The sequence below is a fragment of the Rana temporaria genome, chromosome 1, assembly GCF_905171775.1.
Source record: "Rana temporaria chromosome 1, aRanTem1.1, whole genome shotgun sequence".
Taxonomy (NCBI): domain Eukaryota; kingdom Metazoa; phylum Chordata; class Amphibia; order Anura; family Ranidae; genus Rana; species Rana temporaria.
The window spans coordinates 443634334-443648219 of NC_053489.1; the positions used below are offsets into that span (position 1 = coordinate 443634334).

The following is a 13886-nucleotide window of genomic DNA, read 5'->3' on the forward strand; positions in this document are numbered from 1 at the left end:
TCGCCCCTATGCTACGGAATATATTTTTATTAACTTTTCTTGGCAGAGATTTCTTCATCCACATCGATAGATGTAAATGGAGGAATCTGTTCTTTGTATGACTGGTACATGTATGCCCATCTTAGAAGTGGGTGGATGCAGGGCGATATTCTAAAGTAGGCATACCACTGATTAATCAATGTGAATGGAGGAATCTGTTTCACCCACAGGCTGCATGAAAAAAAAAGAACATTACAATATATGCCCAACAAGGACAAGCAATGTACTGGCATGTTGCTGGACTTTGAGTGGATATACCAGAATGATGTCTGTAGGTTTAGGTATCAGCTTGGTATCGTTTTTTCAGCCGGCGGTCGACTTTCATGTAAAAGCAATCCTAGCGACTAATTAGCCACTAGATTGATTTTACAAGCAGTGGGATGGAACATTCACACCCCCCCCCCCCCCTCTTTTGCCATCTTCCATGTTTTTTTCGGGTTCTCCTGTCCCACCAGGGAACCCGAGAATGCAGCAAGTGGTTCTGCCAGCTGACCAAAGATCTGATCGGAGACCAGAACAGCTCCAATCATCTCTAAGGCCTAAGAAACCAGAAACTGCGAGCATTTCATGTCTTCGATTTCACCTGATATAAACAGCGCAATTGGGAGAGCATCTTATCTTGGTGCGGTCATATGCTTTGAGGGCAGAGGAGAGATCTACAGTCTAATAGACCCAAATTACAAAAAAAAAAGAGTACCTGTCACTACCTATTGCTGTCATAGGGGATATTTACATTCCCCTGTGATAACAAAAAAATAAAAAATAAATGAAAGGAACAGTGTAAAAATAAAATAAAAAAGCAAAAAAATATTAAAAAAGAAATGTAAAAAAATAAAAGCACCCCTGTCAGTGCAAAGGCAAGTGTCGGCCTTGTGTCGTATGTAAACAGCACTTGCACCATGCATTTGAGATCTGAATGGGACCTGACAGCTGAGTCTTTCCATCCACTCCCTTCTATGTACATTTATAAACGTGGCCATACACTATACAATCTGATTGTACAATCTCTGTACAATTTCCTTTAGATTTATCAAAACTGTGGAATTGGCGGACCCACCTATCTATCTATTCACCCTGTATGGAATCAGGCAGGCCCTTACAATACATCAGCGGTGTCCAACCTGTCGGCTGCATGCAGCCCAGGCCCATCTGGAGGGACGCTGGGGAAACCAGGCAAATGCACACATGTAGAGATGCTGTGCAAACATAGTTGATAGGTGCAGAGTGTGTGTGTTAATAAGGTCAGCTGGAAAACTCCTTGTGTCATACTGGTTTCTCCATCCCAAATATACATATCAGGAAGTGATGAAGCTTTCTAAGAAATACAGCAGGGGCTAAGTAAGGTAAGGCATTGTTCTCAAAATCAAAAGAAAGCTCGTATTTTTCTGCAACGGAGGTGCATTAATGGCATATTGGTACATAGAGGAGCTGGAATTTAGAAAACAAGGTAAACCTAGCCTTTAAACCATTAGAAGTAAGTGATATCTTTTACAATTTTTATTTCTTGATGAAAAGAAACATGAATCTAATCAAGTCTATGAGTACTCTTCTGTTAAAATTTTGTCCTTTGACTTGTATAAAGATATTAGAGCTGTGCAAATGAACTTTTAATTAATCGATTAATCTTTAATTTTTTTGATCGATTAAAATTCTTTTGATTGGTACTCCCCTCTCCGCCGGCTTCTGGGCCTTCAGGGAGTTCTGTCGGAGATCCGGTGACGTCACGGACACCGGCGGGGCTTGCCGTGTCCATCTGAAGGGCTCCTTTGCTGTGCCTTCATATCTGCATGCCGGCGGGACCTTACTATCTGCCACACGCAAGGGCTGTTACACTTCCCTCTATCAACCCGGGATTCTACAACCATCCACTGGGAGTTGTGATAGTTCCCTTCATGGGACATCTATATGCCGACGGACTGATGTTAACCTCTCCTCATCTAGATTCAGCAGTGGTATCGTTGTACACATTTTTATACCAGTATCATACTTAGCTACATGTTTTTATGACTGCTTTTGGTACCGTTTGGTATTACTCGCACCATTTTTACAGTTTATGTAGCTACATCGATTTTTATCTCCAGTGCAATATTTATTTGGTTACCTACTTGAAGACTATAAAAATGTAATGCTATTCCCATTGAGCGCTGCCTTTGTGTGTTTTTTGTATCCTGCTATCCATTTTTCAGGGGTTGGTAGCTGCACTGGGAATCAGACTGCAAGGAGATCAGCTAAAAGTAGTTGGATCTGTATGTGCGTTATAATTAATCAAAATTAGTCGATTAATCGATTAAAAAAAAAAACGATTAATCGAACAGAAAAATTTTGATCAGTAACAGCCCTAAAAGATATTATAACTGGTGAGATGCCCCCCTCACTTCTTGTACTGGAAATACCCAGAACATTGCTGTGAATTGAACTGTCTGTTTCTGTACTAATGTATTAGTAGAGACAAACTGCAATTAAAAATTGCATATATGCCTATACTCACTCTATCTATTTTTATGTAGCTTAATGATAAACTCTATGAAAACATGCATATTTTACTCTCCTTATTTATAATTCTCACTTCGTAATATATTGGTTTGGCAGTTTTCTGCTTGTTTGTGTGATTGGTCAACAGAAACCCCTCCAGTTTTTGTATAATTCACACCAAGCAATATAGAGACAACTGACAATTTCATAATAAAAACAGGTATCTTGGTTGACATATATATATTTTATTATACAGGATTTATATAGCACCAACAGTTTGCGCAGCGATTTATAAAATAAAGACAGTACAGTTATAATACAATTGAAAACAAGAGGGTTAGAAGAACCCTGCTAGTGAGAGTTTACAGTGTAAAAAGGGAAGGACACAGAGTAGTACAAAAGGTAGTAACTGTTTGGGGATGAGTTGATGGAAAAGGTAAAATTTTCAAAGAGATGGGTTTTCGAGGATCGGCTGAAGGCTGATAGAGTAAGAGAGAGCCAACAGATTGGGCACAGGAGGAGGTGATGAGGGAGCTAGAGAACAGGAGGTCTTGGGAGGAGCAAAGTTATGATGTAGCTGGTGACAGAGTTGATGAAGTATTTTGGATTTTATTTGTTGGGTGAGCCAAGCCAGTGGAGGGATTGGCAGAAAGGGACGGAACATGTAAGCGGCAGTGGCGGCCCGTCCATAGGGACGCACGGGCGCCGCCCCCCCTCCCACAGTCACAAAAAAAAAAAAAAAAAACGGGCCCTTTAAGAACTTTTATTCGGCTAAAATGTCATTTTGACATTTTAGCCGCAGTTCTGGCGGCCGTCTATAGAGGGCGCTGCAGCGCCACCCCCTCTCGCAAATAACACACATTCGTGCATAAATGCACAAATGTATGTTATTGTTGGTTACCAGCGCTGCCTGGTCTATTCACATAACCGGATGCGGGACGCCGGTTACCCGAATAGCGGCAGCTGGTTGGCTGAGGGGAACTGCCTATCAAAGCCAGCGGCTCTGATAGGCTTTTCTCCGGCTCTCAGCTGTCTATACTCTGAGCGCAGGCAATCTGCGCTCATTGTATAAGACAAACGGCCGTTTCAGCCAATCAGGTTCCCGGATTCTGGTTATCAGGAACCTGATTGGCTGAAGCTTCACCACAGCGGCAGAAGACATCGAGGGAGCACATGGAATCCTCAGGTAAGTGCTTTTTACAGGGAAAGGGGCACAGTGACATCATGGGGCACAGTGGTGACAAAGGGCACAGTGGCATCATGGGGCACAGTGGTGACAATGGGCACAGTGGCATCATGGGGCACAGTGGTGACAATGGGCACAGTGGCATCATGGGGCACAGTGGTGACAATTAAAGGGCACAGTGGTGACAATTGGCACAGTGGCAACAGTTGAGGGGCACAGTGGCTGCGTTTAATGGCATGGCACAGTGGTGACAATTGATGGCACAGTGACTGCGTTTGATGGTATGGCACAGTGGTGACAATTGATGGCACAGTGGCTGCGTTTGATGGCATGGCACAGTGGTGACAATTGATGGCACAGTGACTGCGTTTGATGGTATGGCACAGTGGTGACAATTGATGGCACAGTGGCTGCGTTTGATGGCATGGCACAGTGGTGACAATTGATGGCACAGTGGTTGCGTTTGATGGCATGGCACAGTGGTGACAATTGATGGCACAGTGGCTGCGTTTGATGGCATGGCACAGTGGTGACAATTGATGGCACAGTGGCTGCGTTTGATGGCATGGCACAGTGGTGACAATTGATGGCACAGTGGCTGCATTTGGTGGCATGGCACAGTGGCTGCGTTTGATGGCACAGTGGCTGCATGTGATGGGCACAGTGAGGCTGCAATTTTTTTTTTCGTTTGCGCCCCCCCAAAAATTTTGAGCACCAGCCGCCACTGGTAAGCGGTTTTTAAGATAAACGAGTCTGGCAGCAACATTCACGATATAATGAAGAGGAAAAGGCCTATGTTGACCAATGAAGAAGGAGTTGTAATAGTCAAGGCAGGGCAAAAAAAAAAAAAGTAAATTAGTAGCTTGGTGAAGGTGGCAAGATTTGGACAGTGATTGGATGTAGGGCTAAAAAAAAGGAGATGTCAGAGCCCATGATCACACAAGTAACACAACTCTCTGGCATGAAAGAAAGAAGGACATATATTTGTGGTATTCGTCTTGATGGAAATGTTGGGGAGGGGACATGGGAAGGGGAATATGTTTTTTTTTTTTTATATATAGAATATCCATCATTAATTTATACAGATATTGAATCTTTGTAAACACTTAAAAAAGCAACATTTTCTTTTAAATCAGCTTCTGTTGTCAAGTCATCATCTTCCAGTTTTCTGATCTCCTGAATCAGTGCTTCTTTTCCAGTACCTGGTGTCATAGCAACCGCTTGCTTCTTGTATGCAAATTGGAGATCTGTCTCAGCTTCAGCAACTAAAAAGACCTCATTGTCAAATATTTCACTGGTCACAACCACTTGCTTGATCTCAGGGTCTTTGAAAATCATCTTGGTGTCCTTTATAGCCACATTGGTTTCTATCTTTAAGAAGTCGGTTTGTTGGTTTTCAGAGCTTGCGTCAATTAGATATTTTGGGCATAAAATCTAAAATATATTAGTAAAATGGCATTAGAGTCACGCTATTGTAAACCTTGATAATAGTGTTCACATTATGCAATGATTGAATGTATTTCCTGGTTGATCAGAGTGTGGATGTGCACCATTTCAAACACTGCTGGAGCACCCCAAAATTCCAATGCAATTAATTTTTTTAAGGCATTTGTATATGCTCAGTCATGCCTTCTTCCCCTAGACACACACATTGTAGAATGAATAAAAATAATGTCTACTCTACCCTAACATGGAAAACAGGTTAGTACTGGGACACATTTGTAGCTAGATTCAAATAGACCGCCGCATCTTTGCGGTAGCGTATCGTATTTACACTACGCCGCCGTAAGTTAGCTAGGCAAGTACTGTATTCACAAAGTACTTGCCTGCTAAGTTGCGGCGGCGTAGCGTGAATAGGCCGGCGTAAGCGCGGCGAATTCAAATGAGGATGTGGGGGGCGTGTTTTATGTAGATTAACTGTGACCCGACGTGATTGACGTTTTTTACGAACGGCGCATGCGCCGTCCGTGTACATTTCCCAGTGTGCATTGCTCCAAAGTACGCCGCAAGGACGTATTGGTTTCGACGTGAACGTAAATTACGTCCAGCCCCATTCACGGACGACTTACGCAAACAACATAAAATTTTCAAATTTTGACGCGGGAACGACGGCCATACTTAACATTGACTAGGCCAGCTATTTGTTCGACTGACTTTACGCCAGAAAAAGCCTTACGTAAACGACGGGAAAAAATGCGCCGGGCACACGTACGTTTCTGAATCGGCGTATCTAGTAATTTGCATATTCTACACCAAACTCAACGGAAGCGCCACCTAGCGGCCAGCGTAAATATGCACCCATAGATACGACGGTATTGGATACTTATACCGCTTTTATCTTAGCCTAATTTTAAGCGTATCTGGTTTCCAGAATACTACTACTGATACGCCAGCGTAACTCTTTGTGAATCTAGCTATTAGTCCTCATTCATTTTATTCATCCATGCAGACTTCAACCTGTCTAGACCCAGACTGCCTCCAGGTGTGTCTGCTTCACTTGTTACGCATTCATGTTTTCTTCTATGTCAGATATTATTTTTCAAGCTTGAAAAAGGTGCGCGCCGTGTGATTCTTTTCCACCTAGCCACGGCTTCAGCACGGAAACGCGTTGCTGTCCGGCCCTCCGTAGTGACGTCATCTTCCCCCACCACAACACAGCATCCCAGAGTGCGTTCCAGCCCTCTCTTTGAGCATCGTGTACCTCAATCACGCAACGCCAGAGCTCACGAGTTGCTGCTTCCTCCTACACTACAACAGCACAGTGTAAGAAGACAGGGGACACCAACAAACGTGGATGGCTTTGACCGATCACAGGACCACATCCGTATGCCTGTACTTCCATACCTACATGTGAGTGCTTAATGTGAATTCTTTCATTAAAAGTCTGCAGTTTTACTAAGTGGCACCTGTTCTGTTTGTTTCTTCTTATAAATTATGAGGGCTTTCTTTCAGATTTAGCACTTGTACCCGGTGGTTTCTAAATAAACAATATCTGAGTCCAAGGTACTTTAAGATTATAATTTTCTAGTATTATCTGTGTATAAATATGAATTGGATACCTAAGCAGTCCTTACTCTGTTAATTTTTATTTTGTTTGTGACTCATGGAGCATTTTTTTGTACATTATCAGCTCGACTATCATCTGCTGACATTACAAACAAGTCCAAAAAGCAATACTGTGCAACTGCATGACTCCACATGTTATAGTGAATCATTTATTTATTACTAGTCTAGGTCTTTTCTTTATATTATTAATATAAGTAAGTAAAGCATCACATGCTTATCTGGTAATACTCTGTAAATTTGATGACCGTTCAGTTTGACCTTGGCCTGTTCCAACTAGACCTACCTATTTTCTTCACATATAGGGTTTATTAAACTGGAGAGTGCAAGATTTGGTACAGCTGTGCATGGTAGCCAATCAGCTTCTAACTTTTGCTTGTTCAATTAAGACAACCCAACCGGGGGGCCTATCCAGGATGCAGTCATGACTTCAAACCCTCATATGTTCTTCTATCCTCATGTTTTTTATATATATTGTGTATATAACCATGTATTCATGTTAAGTATATATAATGACTGTGCATGTATGCATTATGTGTCTTTTATACTCTTTAATAATAAATACTTTTATACTCAAATTGTATTTCTCTTATCGTCCATGGATGGACACAGCTCCTTAAGTCTTGACAAGTGGGTTATGTTCCCTGTTTACAGGAGAGGACTAGGCAGAAACATGTTAAATGGTTAAATACATGTTACATTAACAGAGTTGAACAGCCCCGCCCAGGGGGCGGTCCCTCCAGACATAACCCTCCTCACTGCAGCATGCAGCCTCAGTTTCATTCTGCCTAGCAAAGGAGATGGACGTATGGCTCCCTTTGGGCCCAGCGCCTTGAGAAGAAATTTTCTTTTATTTTATTTTCTTTTAATTTTTTCTTAAAGAATCTTCTTTCAACTGTCGGCTGAGAGACAGGCTGGATATTATAGATCCTTGTAGTCTTCTCAGTCCGACCAGTATGCGTGGACACACCTTTGCAAAGAGGCTTGGTCTGCCACGCCATACCTCATGACTCCTGAGGTGGCCGGTGAGCTTTGCTCCGAGGTCCACATATGACTGGGCTGTGGTGTTGTCTCACTCACAGTGGACCGGGCCGACAGCTACCTCCATTGCGGTTGTAGTTCTGTCAGGAATGCGTCAGCGAATGCTCGCTCTGAGGTAAGTACAGTCCCTCCCGCTTAGGTGGGTTGGTACGGCTGGGCATTCCCGGGGTTTGGGGGGCCTTTTCTCCTCCCTCCCCTGCTCCTTTCCCTCTGCTGCATTGCAAACATTTGCCGCTGTCGGGGGGGCTCCCTGAGGGGACTGTGTCTGGCCTGAGTTTTTCTGTGAGGTTTCTGTGTGTATTTTTTTACACTTTTAAAAGCCTTAGAGGCTTTTGCTGTTTAAATGCTGCGTTTTGCCGCCATTCGGCCGGCTCTGGCGCCATTTTTGGGGTGGTTTTCAATTGCATTGAAAACTCCCATTGGCGGCCATTTTGCCGTAGCCGCGCTCCGAGGACGTTCGGCGGCCATCTTGGCTGACCCCTAGTGCTGAATCCTACGGTACACACAGGTCCCTCGGATGCCGCAGTCTCCTCACAGTATTTTTTCCTCCCCACACGCCGTGTGCTGTGGGCGGATGGCGCGCTGGGCAGTCTCCTCCTCGGTGAGTCCCCTGGGATACCCCCGACCAGCGCAGCGAAGGGTGAGTTGCCCTGCATAGGGCATTGGAGCTTCTGTAAATTTATACATACACACTATGTGTATGGGTTGCTCTATTGGAGTCAGTATCTGGTCCTTCCCCACCTGGGATCCCACAGATGTTTTTTTACTGTTTGTCCTGGACACCTTTGTGCCAGGGTGGGGGACTGTGGACGGGCAGGGTTCAAAGGAGTGCCCTCCCCCCCCTCTTATCCCCTGGGGAATGCTCTGTCACAGATGGAGCCATGGACCAGATACCTGGGGGTGCAGGATAAGGCACTTAGGCCCCATACTCACGACCAAACATGTCTGCTGAAACTGGTCCGCGGGCCAGTTTCAGCATACATGTTCGGTCGTGTGTGGGCGCGAGCGGGCCGAATTCCAGCAAACATTTGCCCGCCGGGCCTTTTCCCAGCAGACAAATATTCCTGGACGTGTTTTAAAACCGTCCGCTGGAATCCTGCCCGCTCGGACATGTACGGTCGTCAGTACAGACCTACCGTACATGTCCAGGCGCCCGCCGTCCCTCGCATGCGTCGAATGACTTCGACGCATGCGTGGAAGCATTTTAAAGGCGGGCCGCCCACGTCGCTGCGTCATTGTCGCGGCGACACCGCGTCATCGCGGACACGCCCCGTGTATTGTTTACGCGCGGACTTCTGTACGATGGTGTGTACAACCATCGTACAGAAGCCCTCTGGCAGACATGTATGGTGAAAACGGTCCGACGGACCGCTTTCACCATACATGTTTGTTCGTGTGTACCCGGCCTTAGAGGTGCGCTTCTCACTGCTGTACGGGACTCCCTGTAGCTGGATAGTGCAGCTGGGTTTCCGCTGAGGGCTCGGTCTTTTTTGGGATCACACAAATCAGACCGCTCTGTGTAGGTTTTCCTTCTGTGCCCTTTCTTGCTAATTTTTAAAAAACGCGGAATGAGAAAAGCCACTGAGGGCTTTTGTAGTCCCTCACCGCCTGGCGGCTCGGTGCCCCTTGAGGGGAGCCTTTTAAGAGAGTGGGCTTCTCCTCCGGTGGTGGACCCTCCGGGCGTCATGTATAGGTGATCACCCCCCCTATTGCGGGACACCCCCGCTTGTATGAATTTGACTGAGAAGATCCGAAGTTCTGACCCGTTCCATGTCTATCATGCTGGGGTCTGTCTTGCGGCCTATTGTGGCCACTACTCTGGATCCCAGTCGCTCACTGAGTGAGCATTTTGAACCATACAGTGGAGGAGCGCCGACTCTCTCCCGAAGTTGTTAGGCTAACGGACCTGCAGGTCCAGGGCCCTGTATATGTCTGTGATGTTTCACTGGATGCCGCGCCCTTGATATCCAGGGCTTTGGTTTCTGAGATGGCGCCTTCTCTTGTTGGAATGCTGGTCTGCTGGCCAGGCCTCTAACATACGCCCTGACTGATTTACCCTTTTTGGGTGGGAGACCTTTGGGTCCTTGCTGGTGGACATTATCAAGGATGTCACTGGAGGGAAGAGCGCTCTCCTCCCTCAGGCTTCCAGGGGGAAGGGGCCCCGCCGTGGGCCGGGTCCTTCTTTTTCCAAAGCGGTCTTTTTCCGTCAGTCAGGGGCCGCGGGCGAACCTCCTGGGCCGACAAGGGCTCAGCTGGGGGGCTGATCCGTCCCTGGGTGCGTAAGCCCATTGCGCCGGCACCCGAACCCGCCAATGTATGTAGCTTCCCCTGCCCGTCTCTGAAGTGGGGGGTCGCCTTTGCTGTTAACAGCTCGGTGAACCTCCCTGCCCTCCGACAGTGGGTCTGTGAGGTGGTATCTTCGGGGTACTAGATAGGGTCCCTTCCGATCCACCGAACAGTTTTCTTCCCTCGTGTCTCCCTCTCGCGGCTCGGTCTGCCTTTGAGCAGTATGGGACTTGCTAAGCTGCGGTGTGATTTTATCTTTTCCGCAGGACTAGTGGTTTGAGGGACTCTATCGCGGTCCCAAGGATGGGCATGATCCATCCGATTTTGGGCTTCAAGGACCTAAAGGTCTTTGTGAATGATGGGTAGGTCCGCTCGGAATCCATTCGTTCAGTGGGGTAGCCACTTGCACTTCGGTGCAGAAGGTCATAGGTACGACCCACCATGGGGCTGCTACCTATATAGCTTTTAGCTGCGCTCCATCCGGGGGACTTTCTGGCGTCCTTGGACATAAGGACGCATACATGCTTGTTCAACTTTGCGCAAGTCATAGAGTTTTTCTGTGCCTCGCGATGGAGATGCCCACGGTCAGTTGTGGGCCTTCCTTTTGAACTGGCGCCAGCAGCCCGGCTAGCTCAGTCGGTAGAGCATGAGACTCTTAATCTCAGGGTCGTGGGTTCGTGCCCCACGTTGGGCGCCACCAATGATTTTCACCAAGGAGTTTTGCACTTATCCTATCCTTGTTGGGACAGCGAGGCTTTGCTGTCGTGGCTACTTAGACGACTTCCTGACTCAGAGGTTGTGTCTGTGGCTTTTCGGACCCTCCGTGAATTCGGGTGGGTGTTAAACATTTGGAGTCGGCCCTGGTTCCGACTCAGTTTGGAGTGCCTACGACTTCCGGACTCCTCGGTGGCAAAGGTCTTTTTTCTCCCTGGAGAACTTGCAGACTCTTCAGTCGGTGGTGATTATTGACATCACGCAATTGGTCTCTCCGTTTGCAAGCAAATTCTAGGTCTGTGGGTAGCCTCCTCCGAGGCGGTAGAGTATGCCCAGTTCCACACTCGTGTTTTTTTCCAGAGGGAAATGCTGTCCGAGTGGTACGAATCTCTGGTCTCTGAATCATCAGATTCAGGTACGCCACCTAGTCAGTGTCTCTCTGAATTGGTGGCTGGGATCCCTGACTTTTCGGTCCGGGAGGTGGTTTCTTCCTTTCTGTGGAGATTACAACGGACACCAACCTCTAGGGTTGTGAGGGCGTCTGGGGGGTCCGGTCGGCCCAGAGTCACTGGACGTGAGTGGACCTACGACCACACAGGCCTATATGCGCCCAATCTCGGTAACTGCCCAAGCTCGGGCCTGGTTAGCACCTGGGTGGGAGTCCGCCTGGAAATACCAGGTGCCGTAGACCTTGTCTACCGTTACTTGCCCTAGTACTGTGGGCGGTACTATGAGAGGCTGCCTCTCCTCATGGTCGAGGGGGTTGCAAGGTCGTCCGATCTTGATTCAACCTAACAACGCCACGCCGGTGGCTTCGGGCTACCATCAGGTATGCCGGCAGGCGGGCTACCGGAGTCGCCTGATGTTGAATCAGGACAACTGGTCTTGGTACATGGAGTCAACTCCCTGGCAGGAGGTGAGCCTCGCAGGGCATGGATCTCCTAGCCACTCGTCTCAGCCACAGGGGTATCAAGGTTAGTGGCCAGATCTAGCGATCTGGTACAGACGTGCAAGTTGCGCTGGTGGCCCTGTGTGGTCTGTCTCGGCGACTTTTATGCCTTTCCCCCATTGTAGTGGCTTCCCCACAGAGTGGAGGCTGAGGAATCCCGACGATTTTAATAGCTTCAGATCCTGGGTGCGCCGATTTCGGCCGCCTGGTAGCGGAGGTACCCTGGCGGTAGCCAGGGCAGGAGGTCCTCCTGTCTCGAGGTCCCATACTTCCTCCTGTTGTACAGTCACTGACTTGCTCAACAGGGCTATTGGAAGCCAGACTTTAAGGGACCGGGGTCTGTCCGACTCGGTCACCTCAACAATGCTGAGGGCACGGTAGTCTTCTTCCGGTGAACCTACCGTTGTGTCTGGCGGACCTACATCTCTGGGTGCAAAGAGATGGAGTGACGTCCACGGACGTACTCGGGGTCCATCGGCCTGCTGTTTTTACAGCTTGGTGGATCAAAAAATTAGCTTAGCGCACCGTTTGGGGGCAGATTTCAGCCTTGGCTGTGTTCTTTCAGTGGCCTTTCTGCGGCCGTTCCCTGGTGGGTACCTTTTTTTGTGGAGGGGGCTTATCCTATACCTTCCCCCCCTTGGCCCATCTTTTCCCCCATGAGTTTTGACTCTGGCGCTCTCGGTTCTTCAGGAATCTTCCTTTTGGAAACATCAGAGAGATTTTCTCTTGACACTATCTCAGAAGTGGCCCCTTTAAGTGGCTTTTACCTCTGTTAGAGGGGTTTCTGAGTTGGCGCTCTTGTCTTGCAAGCCGCCATGTTTGATCCTTCATAGCCTTAGGTGGTGGTGCGTCCGCGACCTTCCCTTCTTCCGAAGGTGGTTTCGGCTTTTTCGCCAGAATAAGGACATTGTTTCTCACATCTTTCTGTCCTCGGCCGCCGCATCCTACGGAGGTTGCCTTTCATACTTTAGGGGGGGTACGCACTTTGCGGGTATACTAGCCTGCTACTGCTCAGTTTCGGAAGATCTGACTCTTTAGTGTCGGTGTCTGGTCCACAAAAGGGGACTGACAATCTCGTTACCCACCATTTCTCGGTGGATCATTTCTCGCTGTCATACAGGCCTGTGTTCTTAAGGGGCGGGCCCCCCTTTTCCGGTCCGACAACATGCGTCGGTCTCAGGTGTACGAGGCGGCGACTTGGTCGTCCGTTCACAGCCTTTCCAGAATTTACATGGTTGCTGTGAGTGCATCTTCTGATGCTTTTTTTCGCCCGCTAGTGTTTGCAGGCGGCCGTTTGAAGTTGCATCTCCTCCGTTTGAGGAGCTCTGCTTGTTTTGGGGTGAAGTTAAAATTGGTTTTACTGATATATTTCCCACCCCTCGTTTTTGACACTGCTTAGGGACGTCCCACTTGTCAAGACTTAAGGAGCTGTGTCCGTCCATGGACGATAAGAGAAAATAGGATTTTTTGTACTCACCGTAAAATTCTTTTCTCTGACGTCCATGGACGGACACAGCTCCCACCCCTCCTTTTTAGGTTTGTACTGCTTGTTACGAACTGAGGCTGCATGCTGCAGTGAGGAGGGTTATGTCTGGAGGGACCGCCCCCTGGGCGGGGCTGTTCAACTCTGTTAATGTAACATGTATTTAACCATTTAACATGTTTCTGCCTAGTCCTCTCCTGTAAACAGGGAACATAACCCACTTGTCAATACTTAAGGAGCTGTGTCCGTCCATGGACGTCAGAGAAAAGGATTTTACGGTGAGTACAAAAAATCCTATTATTTTATGGTCCCTCATATGCCTCATCTAAAGTACCGAACTGTCCCCCATGTAACCGGCTGTTATCCTAAAGGAGCGGGAGGGGACATCCCCCCCCCCCCCGCCACATTTTGCCACTCTTCCCAGGCCTCCTGTCCCATCGGGAGACCCGAGCCACCAGCCGGCGCATACGCCGGCTAGGCTGAGGCCCGAACAAAGCCAGACTCAGATGTAAACTCCCAGAAGCAACGTCACATCTGAATACTTTTAAGTGCAAAGGAGGGATTTGTTTTTTTTTAGATCCCCGATCCCTCCATAAAGAGTACCTGTCACCACCTATTACAATCACAATGGATGTGTACATCCTTGTAAAATA

General features: G+C 47.7%; 1 protein-coding gene and 1 non-coding gene across 2 annotated transcripts in view; one reads left to right on the forward strand and one right to left on the reverse strand.

The window, feature by feature from the left end:
- Positions 1–4750: 4750 nt before the first annotated feature.
- The window catches only part of IL12RB1 (interleukin 12 receptor subunit beta 1), a 118511-nt gene continuing 109375 nt past the window's right edge, over positions 4751–13886 (reverse strand). Inside the window, exon 15 of the mRNA XM_040326876.1 lies at positions 4751–5131. Coding sequence (XP_040182810.1) covers positions 4775–5131 — 357 coding nt within the window. The 3' untranslated portion in view covers positions 4751–4774. The remainder of the gene's footprint in view (positions 5132–13886) is intronic.
- TRNAK-CUU lies at positions 10709–10781 on the forward strand. The gene has a single exon. It is a non-coding gene; the product is annotated as a tRNA-Lys (tRNA).